Raw genomic sequence first — 20981 nt, 5'->3', positions numbered from 1 at the left:
AATATAAATTTTGATACCATAACAGGGAAGAGTGGGGTCATGAAATGGTTAGGGCGGATTCGGAAGGCAACAAGGAAGAATAGTGACTTCTTTTTCTTCTTCTCATTGTTCTTCTTCTTTTTTTTGCCTGCCCACCTGTCCCTTTTTTCCACAAAAAATTAAGACCCTTTGGTCCCTCAAGTCCAACGTGACAAGTTAACTGGTTACATCAGCTAGTTAATAGGTCATGCCACTTGCTCCGTTAGGCCTGTAACGAAAAATATTAATAGATGACTGATTTGTCACTTTTCGATAACGTTAGCGACTGTTTTATTATTTTTCTAAAGTTTAGTGATTATTTTATTATTGTATCAAAATTAAATGACTGTTGATATAATTTACCCTCGATTAATTTAAACCAAACCTGCTTTCAGTTTTCAAAACATCAAGTTGTACTGTTCTGTAAATATTACTTAATATTTATCCAATGATACAAACGAAGGAAGTATGCTCTAAGAAATAAAATAAAACCCTGAACAGTAAATATAAAATATTCTTTAACCTAAATAATCTTCACATGCTGTTGACATTTTCTTTAATGCTCAGAGAGCATGAATTAGTGGAATTCAAAAATATTTTAACAAACCTGTGAATTTGAAATATTAGCATGAAAATTATATTTCTAATAATCTATTTACACTGTTTTCTTAATTTGAAATGATGGAAATATAATACGGATTCGATTGGTGGACTAATATTTTGCCAATTTGAGTTGATATCATCCAAACTACAATTCAGTAAAAGAAAATTAAATCCCAATCAACTTTAATTTGTGATTAAGATTTCAAAAACAAAAGCTTGGAACATTCATGCCACCAAACATAGCTGTATGGCCCATGCATCGTATCTAACATAAATTATTGGAATAGAAAGGCAGCTCAAAAGTTATAACAAACTAGAAAAAAGCATTTCATTTTCCTCATAATTTGACTACAGAATAAGATTTTACAAATTTTACTAGGAAAAAAAAGAACAAGGAAGATTAAGGATTTGTTTTGGAAAAGGGGTTTGAATTTGATGGCATGGATTGGCTTTAATTAATTAATTAATTAATTAAAATGTTGATATTTAGGTTAGAGATGGCCCCTTCATAATCCCAATAAAATGTAGTAGACAAGCGTTATGGGCAAGGCTATTAGCATTCCAAAAATAACACTGCATTTCCAACAAAAAAAACATCGAGAGAATAAGCAAAAGTATTAGGAAATTAGAAAAAAGAAAGGAGAAAGAGGGTAAAGACTCACGCAGTGCTGAGAATATCAGGGTGTAGGTTGTATTCCTTGGCAAAGACGAAGGGGACAATGCCTTGTGGGAGAGCTGCCTGTTGTACATGCAAAATAAATAAGACATGTTAGATTTTGTATGAATGTTTGCTGACTACTTGTACACAGTTTCATTGAATCTGAAGATTGCACAATTTAAGAACATAAAAATAGAAAGAAAAGCTGTGGCAGTGAGTTTTGGAGGTTATGTAATAGTTAAGTAAGATAGGGTATGTTGGTGAAGGAAGAGACGGGAGAGGAAGTAAACGACAGTAGAGAAGCAAAAGATAGAGAAAGGGAAGTGACCTGCACAATGGCAACGTGTAAGAGGACGCCACGGAGTCCGACAGCTATGGAAGCGGCTGCCATCACAGCTGGACCTGCAAGGAATCTCACACCCATGGCAAAAGCTGCAACGGAATTTCCACATGCTATGATCCTCGGTTGCAATGCCATGAACAGACCTGTCATCACCATTCCATCAGAACCATGTCTATTCCTTTGCCCCCACATCCCACATTATCCCGACATACTCCAACTCAACCCTCATCTCTCTTTACAAATATTTCGAATTCGAACCGGCTTGTCTCTGACAACATTTCTTCTTTTGGATCTTTCATCATAACCCCCACCAACCCCCAGCATCATATCAAATTTATTTCTTCAAAACATTCAAGATTTTATACAGATGGAAATCTATAGCCAACTTATTATCATCATGACTATACTGTTTCCCTTACTTTGCTTACGCTGTTTTGCGTGCTTTTTTACAACATTTAATAATGATAAAGCCATTCATTACTCTCCTATTTTTTAATTTTTATTCTTTTGAATATATTGCTCTAGGGGAGAATTTTAGTTGAGAGAGATTGTATTTGTTTGCAAGTACAGGGGAAAAAGAAAAAGGTGAAATGAACTGACCAAGACTGAACATGGCCATGCCAAGCCCTGCATCTGACAGTATGGAAATGGACTTGGCTATTATGGCAGGCATTTGTACATTCCACCTAAAACAAACCAAGCAACAAGCTATAAGAAAAGCCACCAGATGCCAAAAACAATGATTTGTATTTGTATTTGTACCTGAATGAGATTAGAGACCAAGTGAGTCCTATTAAGCTTGAATAGGTGTTGGGATTTCTGATAAGCTTTCTCCAAACCATGATCAGTATCAGCCTTGTGATGACACTTGCAGGAGGCATAGTTTTGGGCTTGCCATCCCCCACTTTGTCACCTTCGTGGTTGTTGGTCATTTCTCGTTCCAATCCTCGGTTCCCAAAGCTGAAATCCTCTCTCTCCATGTACTCCTCGTTATTCTCTCTATGTCCTTCCGCTGCGACGAAACGAAACACAAGCAGCATCACAAGTTCGAATCATTAATCTAAATGGGGAAACAATACAAATTCATATATGGAGACTGAAGTAAACAAATTAAAATGTGCTTAAAAGCTACCTTTCCCTGGGGAGACAGCCACTCTAACCTCTTTCTGCTCGTTTGCTCCATATTCATGGCCACCACCACCACCAAAGACGTCGGATACAGGAGAAGCACTTGAACTCCAAACAAACATATGGAGATCCCTACCACCATCTTCAGCCTTTTGCTGAGCCTGATCGTTAGGCTTCTTTGTATTAGCTTTAGACCCATTGGGAGAGAACATACCCGGATTAGGAGCCGGATAATGGGCTGCACCTGCGCCACCTTGTGCGTGGTAATGGAACCTTGGTTTACCCATGCCTGTACCATCCTCCTCATAATTGGATGGTCTGGGAGTTGGTCCTCGAGAGGCAGACAAACCGTAAACATCTGCAGCACCGAAATTGGAGTTGCGTCCCCCAGCCATCATAGAGTAGAAATCAGTGTGATTAAAGCTTGAGCCTCTTGGTGTTGGGTTTCTTGATGATTGCAACGAGTAGATCTCAGCATTGGTCAGATTGGAAGGGCGTGGAGTTGTTGAAGATAAACCCTGGGACCTTCTTGAGAAAATATCTGATCTTGAGGCATTGGATTTCCTGACAGTAACATGGAGCTTACCATCTTCTTTGATCTCAGCTTCAGTTTCTAGAGGTTGTCGACCATCGAGTGACATGATATCTGAGTCTACATGGATTGAAACAATAGAGCCAGCAGTGTCGGGGAATTGCTCAGATATCAGCATTTTGGCACCTCTATATTCAAACATGAAAAGCATCAAAGTGTACCAAATAATGCATTGAAGGACAACTATCTGCACCATTAAGCTTCCTGAAAACTCCCCGTACATTCCTTTCAGCAAAGGGATGCCCATCACCAAAGTGTTGGGAAGAGTAGAGAGTGAAAATAGGGTGATGGTCCATTCCAAGCAACCCCTTTTGCTCACCTTGGACCAAACTGCCAGTATTCCAAGAACCATAACTTTTTGGAGGGTATCAGCTGCTATGAAACGAAAGTTCATAGCGTAAGGATCGTTAGAGGCGATGAAGTGGAAAGAGAGGAGAGGGACGGCAAAGAGAGCAACAAAGCGATTAATCCCCGAACACTGACCAGGAGAGAAGATCTTCCACCATTTCACTGAGCCGTAAGCTAAAATCATGGCCACGTACAGTGGCACCATTGCAGTCATTACATGGTAGAAGTCAATTAAAGTGATCATCTTTGGCAAGCTATACCCCGACTGAATTACCCAAATCAAGAAAACCAGCTCCAAGTTTAGAAAAAAGAAGAAAAATAAGTTGAAACCTGATTGAGAAGCGAAGAAGAAGAAGAGAAGAAGAAGGAGGAGGAGGATAGCGTTGGTGGAAGTGATGATGAGGGGGGAAAGCAAAGGAAATGGGAGCGCATGTGTTTTGGGTTTTGGGGAAAGTGGGTGGTAATAAGCAGAGGGAATAGAGGAATTTTTAATTTTCACTATGCAGCTTTGAGAGTTGCGACCAAGCTTGCACTTGCAGTCCCCAAAGCACAGGGTTTTGCTTCTTTGTTTATTACTTTTCTTTAAAAAAAATTCAGGGTTTGTTTGCTTGCCTTTTGGTTTGGAAATATGATTAAAAAATGGGATTGAAGTTCAATTTTACGAGAACTTTGATTATTAGCTTGTTGAGTTTAAAATTAAATTTTATAAAGAATAATTGAATTGATTTGAATGGGATTTTTTGCTGTTTAAAAATAGATAGAAGAAGTTGCCGATGGGATGTGAAAGTTCTTGATATTCGTGGCTCTATATTCAATGGACTAATGGTAAGATGAGAAGAAAGAGTATTTTGGTTGGGGGTGGGGGAGGGGGCTTGTGACGGTGTGTGTCCCCAAGCACTTGTTTGTGTTACACTTTCTAAACTTTTGCATACATTAAAAGAGGTCCTTATCCTTTCCTCTTTCTTCTTGGATTCGCTTTTTTCTGCTCTTGCCTTCTAGATGCCTTCAAAAAAAAGAGAGAGGAATTAAGTAGATATTTACTTAATTTTATGAGTTTTTTTAATATTATTTACTCACAACTCAAAAATATCAAAATTATTATCCAATCATTAGAGATTAATAGCTACGTGATATTCGGTGTCGTATCGTTACTTATATGTCACTAGATTTATTTATGAATTAAATTGTCTATTTAAGTTCAACAGCTTCAATCGCTTGTTTGAGGAAACATATAAGACTCGAAATATATGTTTGGATGAAAAAATTAAATCCGTTTAAAATATGCAACGGACTTGAACTTCAACATTCAAAAATATAAACTCATTTTAGTACTTTAAAAATAGAACCCAAATTTCTATATACATGATTCAAAACTCAATATATTTCTATTTCTGCTAGGGTGATGTTAGTCCCCTCCTTTTCTCACTCTTCACTATTATCATTAAAATCCCCATCAACATACACTTCACCTTTACCCCACTTATTTTGTGCCTTATTATATCCCATACTAGCAACCTATCTTCATATCCCTGCAATTATCCCAATTATTCCCATCCACTATATTTTTATGTGTGCAGTTTTTATAACACTCAACTATTTTCACCATATTCACCATGCTTGATTGGAAAAAAGTACTGAAAATGGGTCTTCTAATCTTTGTTTTACAGAAGGAGGAGGAGGCATAGTTGTAGGTCAAAACTTTGTACATAGTAAACTAAGCAAGTAAAAAATATACACAAGAAGCAATAAAGCATCATAATTTGCGAATAGGATATCATGGTTAAAATTCTTGCCTTTTCATTATTTCTTACCATCCTACTTTTTATAATTTTCAGTTTTCACTGCAAGATAATAATGATGGATTTCAATTTTCGACATCATATCTCATCCAACATGCTTCAATCTATTGTTAAATCACTTTTAGATCTCAAATTTTGGAATATAATTTTTAAAAAACCATGATATAACTTAATTGTTTTATGCTTCAATCTATCCAATGATCAATACAAAGAGGTGGAGATGACCTCCAAGTAGAAATTTGTTCCCACTCAACAAAGCTCACTATTTTAATTTGGGCGAAATCACAAAATCTGTTTAGGGGCTAAAATTAAATTATAATTTTTATTATAGTAAAAGTATAATTCTTAAATGATAAAATCAAAATTTTATCATTTTTAAAAGGGATAAAGTGTAATTTTACATTTATTAATTTAAAATTTAAAAATTTTAAAAGGTCAAAATTTTTCATTTTAAGAAGGGTCGATGCCCTACCAGCCCTTATAACTTCACCTTTGATAGATTTTATCCTGAATTTGGTAACTTTTCTCTAATTGACCCTTAATTTTTTTCTAGATCACATTGGTCCTTAAGATTGACATCTATTGCACAAATTGGTCCCTATGGTTAACATTGTTAGTTTTTGAATAATTAAATGGCGTGACCAAACACAGAGGTAAGACGTGAACAAACAAGGTAACAACATGTGTCGTCCTCTTTAACTATTTTAAAAAATAAAAAAGTTTAAATTTGAAATATATATAAATTAAAAATAAACAATTTTTAAAAATATAAGAAATATATAAATTATAAAAAAACCAAAAAAATGAATTTAGAATTAAAAAATAAAAACAAAATAGTTAAAATTAAAAAAGTCATAAGTATTTTGAAATTTTCAAAACATAATTTTTTTAAAATTTTAGAAAATTAAAAAAATATAAAATATAAAAATTTTCAAAAAGCTACAAATAATTGAAAAAAGTAAGAATACAAAAATGACCGAGTGTTGACCTAACACTGATCAATGTTGACCATGCGTTAACCCACGATGATCGGGCATTCACCCATCAGTTTTTATTTTTTGAATTCTAAAATATATTTTTTAATTTTTTGTAATTTTTTAAAATTTTAATAATTTTAAAATTTTTTATTGATTTCTTTTCAAAATGTTTTATTGAATTTTTTTAATTTTTGAATATATATATATTTCTTATGTTTTCTAAAAAATTATTTAGCTTTTCTTCTTTTTTTTTTGAATTTTTAAGCTATTTTTTTACCATTTTTAGAATAACTAAAGAGGAAAACATATGTTGTTTCTTTGTTTGTTCACGTGTCACATTCTAGTTTGGCCACGTCACCCAATTGTTCAAAAATTAACGGTATTAATCATAAGAACCAATTTATATAATGGAAGCTAACCTTTAGAACTAATGTGTTCCAAAAAAAAAGTCTAAGGGCTAAGTTAAGAGAAATTACTAAATTTAAGGGCCAATTTATATATTAAGCCATTTAAAAATGATCATTCATTAATTTCATGGGTTTTTTTTTATTTTTTAGAGAAATAAACTTTGTGAACAAGCAAAAGAAGGGTATAGAAGCTAAACCCAAGCCAACATGCTTATTTTGTACACCCTGTCCCATCATCCTCTACTAACAGGAACACTAGAATTCAAAGCATTATCAAATAAAAATAGAATTAAGGAACGAGGGAGGACTATTGCACTCAATGTGATCCGCATAAGATAAAGGCTATCTTAGCAAGACTATGAGCCGCCTTATTAGCATCACAACATGTCTAACAAAAGGACAAATTATGTTGTTGAGAAGCAATAACTCAACAATCCATAATCAACAAACTAAAATCCGATAAATCTTTGTTACTCTTAGTAGTCGCTATAATTACCTAAAGACAATAAGATCCAACTATGATGTTATCGATATTAATAACTTGCAACCAATAAAGAACTTCAAGAAGTTTAAACACCTCAATTAAATTAGGCACCAAGTATAAACGAGAACGGCCGGGAAGACTTTTAATAAAAATGTCATTCAATTTTCTGATTAAAAATATTGTGTTAATAATTTTTTTCCTTGAATTTAATGAAAGTATTGTGCAAAATAAAAAAAATTAAAATAATAATTGAATAATCTTAATGGATCATTTTTAATCAAAATGACTCAACATTAATATTGGAACCCACCCATTGTTTGAAAAGTCAAAAAGGGTGGGCACCGAAAGTAGAAAGTAAAATTGGTTGGCAAGTTGGGTTAAAAGTTGGCATGGGATAATTGCAATTTTGGTCCCTAATTGTATAGGGACATTGCAAGTTGATCCTTGAACCTCAACTATAAATAGGCCTAACCATTTCTTACTTTCTTCATCCCACACTTGCCATTCTCTACTTAAGGCAATTGTTCTCTCTCCCTATTTGTAAACTTTCACTTGTATTTTTGGAGTGAAATATATTTGGTAGTGCCCGAGGACGTAGGCAAAATTTGCTGAACCTCGTTAAAATTCTAGTGTTCTTTATTTTTGTTCTGCATATTTTGCAAGTGTCATTGTAGTGATTTATTGTGCTATTAAATTACGATAGAGGGATATTCTGGCTAGGAAAGATCTGGTATGTAAGCGATCCTCGTGATCCACCTCTCTTTCCTGGGAATTGAACTTAGTGTGATTTTTCAGTACGATAATTTTACTCTTTCACACGCTTCCGCGCAACAATTGGTACCAGAGCCAGGTTCGTACTTGGGGAATACGACCGTTTACGGTACTATTCACGTATACGGCACTATTCACGTATACGGCACTATTCACGTATACGGTACTGTTCACGTATACAGTAGTTGGGATTGAGGAGAAAAATGGCAGCAGCATCGTCATCAGCAAGGACTACTGTGACAAATGCAAAATTTGAAGTAGAGAAATTTGACGGTACCAATAATTTTGGTATGTGGCAGTGTGAGATCCTGGATGTCTTATGTCAGCAAGAGCTGGATATAGCCCTTGAAGAAAAACCTGACAAGATGGATGACAAGGAGTGGGCCAAGATCAATAGACAGGCGTGTGGTACAATCCGCCTATGTTTGGCCAAAGAGCAGAAGTACTCCGTCATGAGGGAGACATCAGCGAAGAAGCTGTGGGATACATTAGAAGAAAAGTTTCTAACGAAAAGTCTTGAAAATAGGCTTTATATGAAAAAGAAACTTTTTCGGTTCACGTATGCACCCGGTATGTCGATGAATGACCATGTGAACTCATTCAATAAAATTTTAGCAGACTTGCTAAATTTGGATGAGAAATTTGAAGATGAAGACAAGGCATTATTGTTGTTGAATTCCCTTCCTGATGAATATGATCATCTTACCACCACATTGCTTCATGGGAAAGATTCAATCACATTTGATGCAGTCTGTAGTGCGTTGTATAGATCTGAGACTCGAAAGAAAGATAAAAGTGATCACAGAGATACAACTGCAGAAGTCTTAACAGTAAGAGGTCGTTCACACAGCAGCAAACCTGGTAGAAGGGGTAAGTCCAAAGGGAGACCCGCCAAAGATGAATGTGCCTTTTGTCGTGAGAAAGGGCATTGGAAAAAGAATTGTCCTAAGTTACAAAAGGGCAAGTCTATTTCTAATGCATGTGTAGCGGAGCATGATGAGGAGTCAGACTTTAGCTTGGTTGGCATGGCAATGGCATGTCAAACGGATGAGTGGATATTGGATTCGGGATGTACTTACCATATGTGTCCTAATAAGGACTGGTTTTCTAGTCTTGAAGAACTAGAAGGTGGAGTTGTTTTTATGGGCAATGATAGTGCCTGTAAGACAATGGGTGTAGGTACAATCAAATTGAAGAACCATGACGGCTCAATCCAAGTTCTGACAGATGTTCGCTATGTACCCAGCTTGAAGAAAAATCTCATCTCATTAGGGGCCCTAGAATCTAAAGGGCTCACAATCACTTTGAGAGATGGATTACTAAAGGTAGTAGCTGGGGTATTGACGGTGATGAAAGGCACTAGAAGAAATAACTTGTACTATTTAAATGGAAGTACAGTTATTGGATCAACATCAACAGCTTCTGCGAAAGATGCAGATTCAGAGGCTACCAGGTTATGGCATAGGCGATTGGGACATGCTGGTGAAAAAGCTTTGCAGACTTTGGCGAAGCAAGGCTTGTTGAAAGGTGCAAATTCTTGCAAATTGGAATTCTGTGAACATTGTGTTCTGGGCAAGCAGACGAGGGTAAAATTTGGTTCAGCAATTCACAATGCGAAAGGAATTCTGGACTATGTTCACAGTGATGTGTGGGGACCTACCAAAGTGGCTTCTTTGGGAGGTATGCACTATTTTGTCACTTTTCTTGATGATTATTCAAGAAAAGTATGGGTGTATCTAATGAAAAGAAAAAATGAAGTTTTGGATGCATTTCTGAAGTGGAAGAAGATGGTGGAGACTCAGACAGGTCGAAAGGTCAAACGACTTCGATCAGATAATGGTACTGAGTACAAAAATGATCCATTTCTACAAGTATGTCAAGATGAGGGCATTGTGCGACACTTCACTGTTCGAGATACACCACAGCAGAATGGGGTGGCAGAACGCATGAATCGGACTATACTGGAGAAAGTTCGATGTATGTTGTCCAATGCTGGATTGGGCAAGGAATTTTGGGCTGAGGCAGTTACATATGCGTGCCATCTAATTAACCGATTGCCATCAGCTGCAATAAATGGAAAAACTCCTATGGAGATGTGGACTGGTAAACCTGCTACTGATTATGATTCTTTACATGTTTTTGGTTCCACTGCATATTATCATGTAAAAGAATCTAAGTTAGACCCAAGAGCAAAGAAAGCATTATTCATGGGTATAACTGGTGGTGTAAAAGGATACCGTCTCTGGTGTCCTGATACAAGAAAGATTGTTTTCAGTAGAGATGTAACTTTTGATGAATCAACCATGATGAAGAACGAGGATTCACAAAAGGATGACAAAACCAGTAGTACTTTGCAGCAGGTGGAGTTTGAAAAGGTTAATGATGATCCAACTAATATTGAAAGAACAAATGATGAAGAAGTTTCGACCCAAGAACTTCTACAGCAACAAGATTCAATTGCATATAGGAGGCCAAGAAGAGAGATTCGTAAGCCTGCTCGCTTTGATGATATGGTGGCCTATGCACTTCCAATTGCAGATGATGATGTTCCTTCCACTTACACAGAAGCAATAAGTAACTCTGATGATGTAAAGTGGAAGCAAGCTATGAATGAAGAAATGCAGTCTCTTCATAAAAATAGGACTTGGGAGTTGGTGAGACTGCCCAAGGGAAAGAAGGCAATTGGATGCAAATGGGTATATGCAAAGAAGGAAGGATTTCCTGGTAAAAATGAAATTCGATACAAGGCTAGATTGGTAGCAAAGGGTTACGCTCAGAAAGAAGGAATAGACTACAATGAAGTGTTTTCTCCAGTTGTGAAGCATTCGTCTATTCGAATTTTGCTAGCCTTGGTTGCGCAATACGATCTTGAACTAGTTCAGCTTGATGTGAAGACAGCATTTTTACACGGTGATTTGGAAGAGGAAATCTATATGACTCAGCCTGATGGATTCAATGTTGCTGATAAAGAAAATTGGGTTTGCAAACTGACAAAGTCGCTTTATGGATTGAAACAATCTCCGAGGCAGTGGTACAAGCGATTTGATCAGTTCATGAAAGGGCAAAGGTACACAAGAAGTAAATTTGATCATTGCGTATATTTTCAGAAGCTACAAGAAGGAACTTTCATATACTTGCTCTTATATGTTGATGATATGCTGATAGCATCTAAGAGCAAAGTTGAGATTGAGAGATTGAAGACTCAACTCAATCTCGAGTTTGAGATGAAAGATCTAGGTGAAGCTAAGAAGATTCTTGGCATGGAAATATGTAGAGATAGAGCTCATGGCAGAGTTAGCTTGTCTCAGAAGCAGTATTTGAAGAAAGTACTACAACAGTTTGGCATGAACGAGCAGACCAAACCTGTAAGTACCCCGTTGGCTTCTCATTTCAAGCTTTCTGCACAACTATCTCCTTCGACGAATACGGAACGAGAATACATGTTGCAAGTTCCGTATTCTAATGCAGTGGGTAGCTTGATGTATGCAATGGTGTGTACAAGACCCGACATTTCACAGGCAGTTAGTATAGTGAGCAGGTATATGCATAATCCTGGAAAAGGACATTGGCAAGCTGTGAAATGGATTCTACGGTATATTCAGAAGACCGTGGATGTTGGATTACTGTTCAAGCAGGATAATACACTTGGTAAAGGTGTTATTGGGTACGTTGATTCTGACTATGCCGGTGATTTGGACAAGCGAAGATCAACCACCGGTTATGTGTTTACACTTGCTGGAGGACCAATAAGTTGGAAGTCTACACTACAGTCTACAGTTGCATTGTCAACCACAGAAGCCGAGTACATGGCTGTAACAGAGGCTGTAAAGGAGGCTATTTGGTTACAAGGTATGGCTAAAACCTTGGGGTTGGTTCAGGAGCATATTAACGTGTATTGTGATAGTCAAAGTGCTATTCATTTAGCAAAGAATCAAGTCTATCATGCACGTACAAAACATATCGACGTACGATTCCATTTTGTGCGGGAAATTATTGAAGAGGGGAAAATTTGTCTTCAGAAGATCAAGACTGCAAATAATCCCGCAGATATGATGACCAAGGTGGTAACAGCAACCAAGTTCGAACATTGTTTGAACTTGATTAATATCCTGCAAGTTTAACAGTTGAAGAAGGCACTATCAAGTATTGTTGTCAAATGCAGAAAGAATTGTGTGAAGATAAGATTATCCTAATCAAATCTTCAAGGTGGAGATTATTGGAACCCACCCATTGTTTGAAAAGTCAAAAAGGGTGGGCACCGAAAGTAGAAAGTAAAATTGGTTGGCAAGTTGGGTTAAAAGTTGGCATGGGATAATTGCAATTTTGGTCCCTAATTGTATAGGGACATTGCAAGTTGATCCTTGAACCTCAACTATAAATAGGCCTAACCATTTCTTACTTTCTTCATCCCACACTTGCCATTCTCTACTTAAGGCAATTGTTCTCTCTCCCTATTTGTAAACTTTCACTTGTATTTTTGGAGTGAAATATATTTGGTAGTGCCCGAGGACGTAGGCAAAATTTGCTGAACCTCGTTAAAATTCTAGTGTTCTTTATTTTTGTTCTGCATATTTTGCAAGTGTCATTGTAGTGATTTATTGTGCTATTAAATTACGATAGAGGGATATTCTGGCTAGGAAAGATCTGGTATGTAAGCGATCCTCGTGATCCACCTCTCTTTCCTGGGAATTGAACTTAGTGTGATTTTTCAGTACAATAATTTTACTCTTTCACACGCTTCCGCGCAACAATTAATTTAGAAAAATAGAAAATGGTGGTACGGCGATGAATGATTGGTTGTGGGGATTTGAATAAAAATTGAGAGACAAATGGATTGGTCCTAAAAGTGAGTAAAGGTGAAGCATGCGTTTTGGAAGTTAAGAGTGAAAGAGTTGAAGCAAAGGGAACAAGTTCACTCACTCCAACCATCACGCAATGCAATGCCTTTCCAATAATATTATTACAATATGCACTCTTCCTTGTTTTAATCTTTTCTTACTAATTTTTCTATACATGAAAAAAAATCCATTTGCATTAAATATAAAATTAAGTACGTACACGTGGATATGTCTATGCAAGCTTTATAAAATAGCCTTTAGCCTTAAAGGATTAAACCATGATATTAGTCCCTGGACTTTATGAAAATTGTGGATATAGTCTTTATATTTTAATTTGATCAATTTTTTAGTATTTGTACTCTTTGAATTTTTTGTCTTCACCGGAACAATAGCAATTAAATCTATTTGTTTAAATTCAATTACTTGTCATTTACTGTAGATTTAGTTCATATTCTCCAATTGGATCATTCTAAGTCCTTATATTTTTCGAATTTTGAAATTTTATTCTTGATGCAAATGACAGACACTAATCCATTAATTGAATTTTTAGTGATATGTGGAAAGAACAAGTTGACATGGCATGACACAAATGATAATATATTTGTTATATCAAATTTTAAAAATAGTAGAACTTAACTTAATAGATTTAATAGTGATTATTTGGTGAGGACTTAACTTTCTAATCTCAAATGTTGCAATATTTATTTAGAAATGCTATACTACAGTCAATGAACATTGTGTTAAGCTGACAATAGACTATTTATTTTTATTTCGAAAATAAGCAGCAAATGCAGTATTACTGTGCAAAAAAAGGAATTTGGTAAGTCATTGAACGAATCCATGTTTAAAGGGAAGTTTCTGAAAATATATTTAGGATAGATGGGAAAAAATATGAAAGAAATTATTTTATGGACCCTTCCCATCATATTATTTATGATTTCTTTTAATTATTTAATGGTATTTTAATAAAAAAAATTTGTATCATTGACATGTAATTTTGATAATTTTTTATCCTGAATCTCAAACTCCAAGCTCAAAAACCTTGAATTCTAAAACTCAAATTTAAGATTTAGGGTTTAGAATTTGAGATTTAAGGTAAAAAAATACTAAAATTATATATTAATGATATGGAAAAAAATGTTGAACTATCATTAAATAATTGAAAATGGACTATAAATAATGTGGTGGGAAATATCCATAAAATATTTTTTTTAAATGCATTTTTAAATTTCAAATTCCAAAGCTGATAAAAGGATAAAACATGAAGTTTAAATGCTAACTTCCTCGTATAAAAGAGCCATCCACCACCTCTGAAGATATTTATTTGTTTTATTTATTTATTAGTGTGATTATTGCTTTCATAAATAAGAGTGAATATAAATAATTGCATAATATTTAGACTATAATTAGCATTGTGTGAGTCGAGATAAATTAAGCATAAATTATCTGTTGTACTAAAAATTGTTTAAGAAATCCATTTTCTGAGTAATGCTCCATAGGCGTAGAATTATTAATCCAAATTCACTAACAATTTTGGTCTCCCAATTTAAATAAGCTTTCCAAGTACAATTCTTAAACTAAACATGGAACATGTTAATCACCTTGAATAAGCCCAGCTCATCCAAACCAAAAGAGAAGATATAGTTTGTTCATTGCCTTTTATATATATATATTTACTAAATTCGTTCGTTCAATTGCTAAATCGAAGGATAAAGGAGTTCACCAGTGTTACTTTTTGGGTCTATGGGAAGAGGCCGACGGTGACGGTGACGATGGAAGGTGACAAGAAGAGAAGGTGTAAAGATGAAGCTAGAAATTTATTTTAGGGAAGTCAAAATTGATTTTAAATTTTTTAAAGAAGTTAAAATTGAAGGAATAAATTGTAATTTTACTATTTTGTGCGGGGCTAAGGTCACCCTCGACACTATGATCAAGGTATAATTCAAGCAACAAAGAGTGAATTACGGCTTAAGAGAAATAATCAAGGTATGACGCATTTAGTGGTTGAATGGGTTAATGTAGGTGTAGAAGCTGCTACATTGTCATGGCTTCTCAATTTCCAACTTGTGTGGAACAAAAATAAAAGAATTCCAACTTTTGATCCTCGTAGACATTGATGGAATTAATAGCATGCCGATGAGCTGCAGCCCCGAATGGCACGCAGCTTTCAGATGAATGAAAGTAGTATATAGAATCATCACAGAAAAATACAAGATATATGTATAGAAGAACATTTTGCCAGAGATAGGTTCTGGCAAAAAACAAAAATAGATTGTAAATACTTTATTTGGTATCCAAAATGAATGGCAAGGCAGGATAAACTAAGACATGTTCAATCCTATATAAAAGCCACGGTTCAGACAGAATTTTGACTAGTAATACAACTGCTAAAACAACTTATAAAATAGACCAATGAAGGTCGTGATCATTGTAATAGCTGGCGGAGAGTGAAAGAGCAGTAATTTATGCAGTTGGTGTTGGTGTTGCTGAGACACCTTTACAGCCAGGAACTTCAATCCACTCGAGTTGAAGTTCCACCTCACCACACTCCACGTTTCTCAATCTGAGACAAAGGTCTTGAAGTACCTTCCCTTCCCTCAATACAACAACGCTCTCTTCAGCCAAGCAGTTTTTCCTACATGGTTGCACTTTGGCTAATATGGTTCCATCTGGGAAGTCTGCATAATCCATTCTCAATGCCTGTACGAATGCCACTATGTCAAACTCTGCATCTCCCATTTCGTCATCCATGCTAAATGTGTCATAGTCGAACACTGTCTGCATTGAAAACCACCAGATGTCACATTTAGATGAGATATAATAGGTAAGAAGCATGATGATTATGCGTTGGACTTACGAGCTTGATTGGCTCCCCAGGATCTGTAATGGGAAGAGTTAAATCTTCATTCCATACAGGATTAATATCCTTATTTATTACTTTAGTCTTCAATCTCTGCAACCAATATAAAATTAGAACCCTGAGTAACATACTAGAAAAATGACATGGTTACTTTCTTTTTCCAATTTTTTTTTATAAATAAACCCAAAATTTGTATTTTTTTCATAATTACAGAAAACATATTTTAAAAGTAATCATTTGGTACATTAATTGACAATTTAATATTAATTACCAAACAATTGTTTTAAAAAAGAAAAAGAAAAAAATATGAAACTTATGATAAAATAAGTGGATAATTTGTATATCAATTTTTTATTTGAGGTGAAAGAAAAACCTGCGTGCCCATCCGAACAACAACGTAAGGGTCGCTGGTACGGACATCACGAACAGCAAGGTTTATGCCCCGTTTGACGTGAATCCTCAACAGACCCATCAACTCGTCCATGCTTGTCATCTCTTTATTGCCTTGTTATTATTTACTTTCTAAATTTCCCCCTTCTTCCAAATCCAAAGGAAATTATGTCTCTTTGCCTAGAAATCTAGTCCGACTATGTGGTGGACGAGAGAGACTCCTTTTGGATTTTATCAAGGTAAAAAAATAGTGGGGGTGAGACCCAGCGGGTGGGAGAATGTGAGGTTAATATCAGAGAAGGATGACCGGGAGAAGCGCTACTCTGTATGGAGGGAATTGGTTTACCCCTTTTTTATTTCTTTTTACCCTTAACTTGAAATCAACCAACTACGACCAACACCTTTTATGAGCACGTGGCGTCAAATTTCTGGTTGTTATTATTGGACATCTCACTTCATTTTCACTTTTCCATTTCTCTTTTTCTTACCACTTCTTTCTTTTCCTTTTTTTCTTTCTTTAATATACCTCATTACACCCAAAGCTCGAGAAGAGGATTTTGACAATCATATAAGCTCAAAAAAGGTATTGATAAAAAATGAAGCCCGATTTTTAAATGGACCGAACTTCGAATAAGTTTTATTTAACACGATTTGACTCGAATTTGTAAAAAAATAAAAATTATTATTTTATTTTGTTGTTATTTTGCTATCATTTTGCTATTTTATTATTATTATTTTATTGTTGTTTAAATATTGTGTAATTATCATTTTATTATTAATTTTGCTATTATTTTAGAGATATTTATTTGTTAAGTTGCACCTATTTTGGTATTATTTAAGTATAAAGATTTTTTAAATTTATTTTTAATTTATTAGGAAATATTTATTTCAATGTTTTTAGTGCATTTGATGTATTATATTTTTTAAATTTGTTTTTATATAAAAAAATATTATAAAAAATTAATACGGACAAGCCAAGTTGGGCTCGGGTTTTAACATTTTTATTCAAGCCAAGCTTGGAAAAAATTTAGACCCATTATTCTGACCGAATCAAGTCTAAACCTAAAATTCTGTTGAGATCTAACCCAAATTTGACCAAGACCAACCCATGATCACCTCAATTACCCTAAATACAACGTAGAACAAAGTTCATCCAAAAAAAAAATTCATTTTATGATCTTAGTTTAGTTGGTTTAATTAGTATTGTAATAACTAAAAAGAATATAAGTTTAAACACACATATTTCAATTTAAGAGTTTTGGGTGTATATAAGTAGAAGTGCATTGAATTTAAAAAATTTCCTCCCAATTAAAGAAGAAATAATAATTAATATTATATTTTATTATGCACATTCAATAATTGTATTATTAAAGTTTATATTTTATAAATTGCATGAAGCGAGGGAATGCAAGATTTTAGTTCATATTATGCATATTAAACAACTTAATTTAAGGTTTTACAAGTTATATTTAAGTTCATTAAATTATTATTCAAAATATTAATTAAATTAATTACTTTTTATAGAATTAATTTAATTGCTTTAATAATAATTAAAGTCTATCCATTCATTCACATACTTGATTTACATATTGGATTAAAAGTTAATTTATATAAATGGATCATTTATCTGAATATATATTAGGGTTACACATATTTAAAAAGGCATAATAACTTATTTGACCTTCAAACTTTACAAAAAAAGTCATTTTAATTATCTATATAATTTAAATGGAAAATTAAAATGACTTTTTTTTTATAAAATTGAAAGGTGTTATACCTCAGTAATCATCGACCCAAGTCCTAGAAGGGATTCAGGTTTCTAACCCGTAACCTGGATAGGTTCCACCAGAAGATTGAGTGTAAGGCAAACCACAAAAGGACAGCAAAGCGAGCTCATGGACCCAGCTCGCAAGGCAAGACCTCAAACCCAACTCGTATGCCATCCAAATATGTGTCCAGCATGCACGAAGTTCGCCTAGAATGTCAGTCCCAAGAACAGAAAGGACCGCGTGCTCCGTGAATATGTACCCAGCAGACCTGGAGTTCGCAAAGAATGTCAGTACTAGAGGCAGTAGAGTCAAGAAAAAATAGTGGGGCTCGATCATGAGTTGTAATAACATCTACAGCAACATGTATAAATATCCGAAACAGAAAGGACCGCGTGCTCCGTGAATATGTACCCAGCAGACCTGGAGTTCGCAAAGAATGTCAGTACTAGAGGCAGTAGAGTCAAGAAAAAATAGTGGGGCTCGATCATGAGTTGTATTAACATCTACAGCAACATGTATAAATATCCGAACACTCTGATCAATAACACACGAGAAAATATTACTCAATAAAAGATATAAAAAATTATTATACCTTAAATATTTAAGTAGCTAGCGAGGTGAAAACCGATTTTAGTTTTAATGAAGTAAAAGAGTTTACCTCTCGAAGCATATACCAAATTTGATATAGTGCACTCGTTCTAGGTTGGAAAGGATTGATGTTCGGTTGCCTCTTATAGCTCACCACTTGAGGAATCAGATTCTACCACAAAAGTAGCGTTGAAATATGGTAATGCAAACAGTAGAGGAGCAGTTCATTTAAATAATGCACCCATTCTTACATGACAATATCCTAAACACGACATCAATCTTAATAAATAACAAGGTGTGTAGTTAGTTTGAAGAGATTGAATGTAACACCTCCTAACCCCAAACCGTCGCTGGAATAGGGTTACAAGGCATTACTAGACCTATCAGACAATTTACGAATAATTCACAATTAAAATAACATTCATAGTATAATTTAATAATTAAATCCCTATAATGGACTCTCGAAGCCCAAAACATGTATTAAAAGTATAACGAAATTTGTTTGAATATTTCGAAAAAAATTTCGTAATAATTTTTTTTAAATTCAACAGTATTTCTACTTATTTTTACATAAAACCACCTACAAACTTAAAACCAAAAACAAACCAATACCAATATTTCAATCAAAGATTTTATACCTTAGAACGCTACTAAATCATGCTTAATAAATTGATTTACTACTTTAATTATAAAGATTAAAGTTAACATGTAAAAAAAAAACTAATTCATATCTTTCATTCCATTTCAAGATTTAATACTAAGTTTACTAATTTATAATTTTAAACTTTATTTATCATCCCAAAAAACATAACCATTTACTTACAACCAAGATCATTTAGCATATATATATATACGACTCGTATACATTCATCTAGTACATGCCACTTAAACAAAAGGAAGAAATACATCACCAAAATTTTTTGTTGGAGTCGAGATCTTTTTAGATGCTGAACTGGACCTTGAACTCTAATGACCTGCGCACGAAAACAACCCTACGCTGAGTATTTCATACTCAGTGGTATTACTATAAATTAAACTATTTAATATTAATAAATTACAAACATCAACCATAAGCCTTTAAAAAATCATTTAAACTAATTACACATAATTATATATCACTTCATAAATCTTAAATTCACATATATATATTTTTCATATACTAATTCAATTCATAATTTAATTCATACATTCTTTCTCGTACTTTTCAATAGTGCCAAATCAATCAATCTCATTTTCAAATTTTCATTTCAATTATTTACCCTATTAACAAGGCTCAGACTCTGACAGATACATGGATTCCACCCAAATACACCAGAATATCCAACCTAACACACCTAGAATAATATAAATCCTTCTTAACACACCAGTATATCATATCCTCCCAAACACACCAATAAGGCATTAGATGCCTCTTCGGATAAACCGAAGCATATAATAACAGAATCATCTTCTCGGCCGAACTACAAATCTCCTCATCATATCACAAATCCTATGGCATGCCATTTGTATCCAATCTAGTTCGATAAGTTAATAAGGTATTATTTTACTTTTCCAATTTCGAATTCATTTTCACAACAATTTCAAATATTCAATCAAATCAAAACATCTATTATTTCAATTCACATATAATTCAATATTCACACATATTCTTACTTAATTTCAAATGTTATTACTTACCTTACTTTAAATGTCCCATGGTTACAATTTCAATATAGCGTTTAGTAAATAGTTTAAGTTATAGTAATACAAATTCGGAATACGCGTTTACTCCTCAACGATCTTTTCTTTTCCTTTGGATGCCGATGCCTTGTTTTTCTTGTTAGCTACGAAAATAATAATTAATTTCACTATTAATTACAATATTAAATTATAAAAATAAAAATAAAATAATTAAATTTTATTCAATTCCTACTTATTCCCAATTTAATTCTAACTAAGCTTACTTACTTTTCCAGCTTAATTCATACCTTTTTTCTACTTAATTTCTTGCCATATTTAACTCAACTATTCAATATTCATAATTAAACCCTAATTTAAGACTTCTTATAACTTAATCCTAACTATGTAAAACTTATAGCTCACTTTACAATTTGATCCTTTAATCAATTCTAACTAAAATTTCTATCAATTAAACCCCTAATTTAACAACTTGTTCAACATGAATCATGTTCAAAAACCTATGAACTTCCATAACCTTCACTTAATTTCAACAAAACTTTGTTTTAAAGCTTCTAAAACATCAAAATTAAGAGAAAAGGACTAAATTTAGCTTACCAATTAAACTTGAAGGTTTAAAATCCAATTTTCCCCTTTTCTTTTCTTTCCCTTTTTTCTCCCTGTTTTCGTTTTGTTCTCTGTTTCTTTTCTATTCTTCATTTGTTTCTTTTTCTTTTTATTTACTTACTTTA

At 34.0% G+C, this 20981-nt stretch overlaps 2 protein-coding genes across 2 annotated transcripts; both read right to left on the bottom strand.

Annotated features, from left to right (window-relative positions):
• Positions 1–924: 924 nt before the first annotated feature.
• Positions 925–4596, bottom strand: LOC107890853 (auxin efflux carrier component 1). The gene is made up of 6 exons (XM_016815430.2): positions 2755–4596; positions 2385–2634; positions 2223–2308; positions 1608–1765; positions 1284–1360; positions 925–1194 (listed from the first exon to the last, which is right to left on the bottom strand). Exons 1-6 carry the CDS (start codon positions 3932–3934, stop codon positions 1128–1130), a joined length of 1818 nt encoding a protein of 605 aa, XP_016670919.1. The 5' UTR covers positions 3935–4596; the 3' UTR covers positions 925–1127.
• A 10591-nt stretch (positions 4597–15187) lies between these two features.
• On the bottom strand, positions 15188–16587 carry LOC107890856 (protein C2-DOMAIN ABA-RELATED 4). The gene is made up of 3 exons (XM_016815432.2): positions 16200–16587; positions 15824–15919; positions 15188–15744 (listed from the first exon to the last, which is right to left on the bottom strand). Exons 1-3 carry the CDS (start codon positions 16317–16319, stop codon positions 15430–15432), a joined length of 531 nt encoding a protein of 176 aa, XP_016670921.1. The 5' UTR covers positions 16320–16587; the 3' UTR covers positions 15188–15429.
• Positions 16588–20981: the final 4394 nt, after the last annotated feature.

The sequence above is a fragment of the Gossypium hirsutum genome, chromosome D09 (assembly GCF_007990345.1).
Source record: "Gossypium hirsutum isolate 1008001.06 chromosome D09, Gossypium_hirsutum_v2.1, whole genome shotgun sequence".
Lineage (NCBI taxonomy): Eukaryota > Viridiplantae > Streptophyta > Magnoliopsida > Malvales > Malvaceae > Gossypium > Gossypium hirsutum.
Note: the sequence above shows the minus strand (reverse complement) of the source record. Positions and strands in the feature narration are given on the sequence as shown.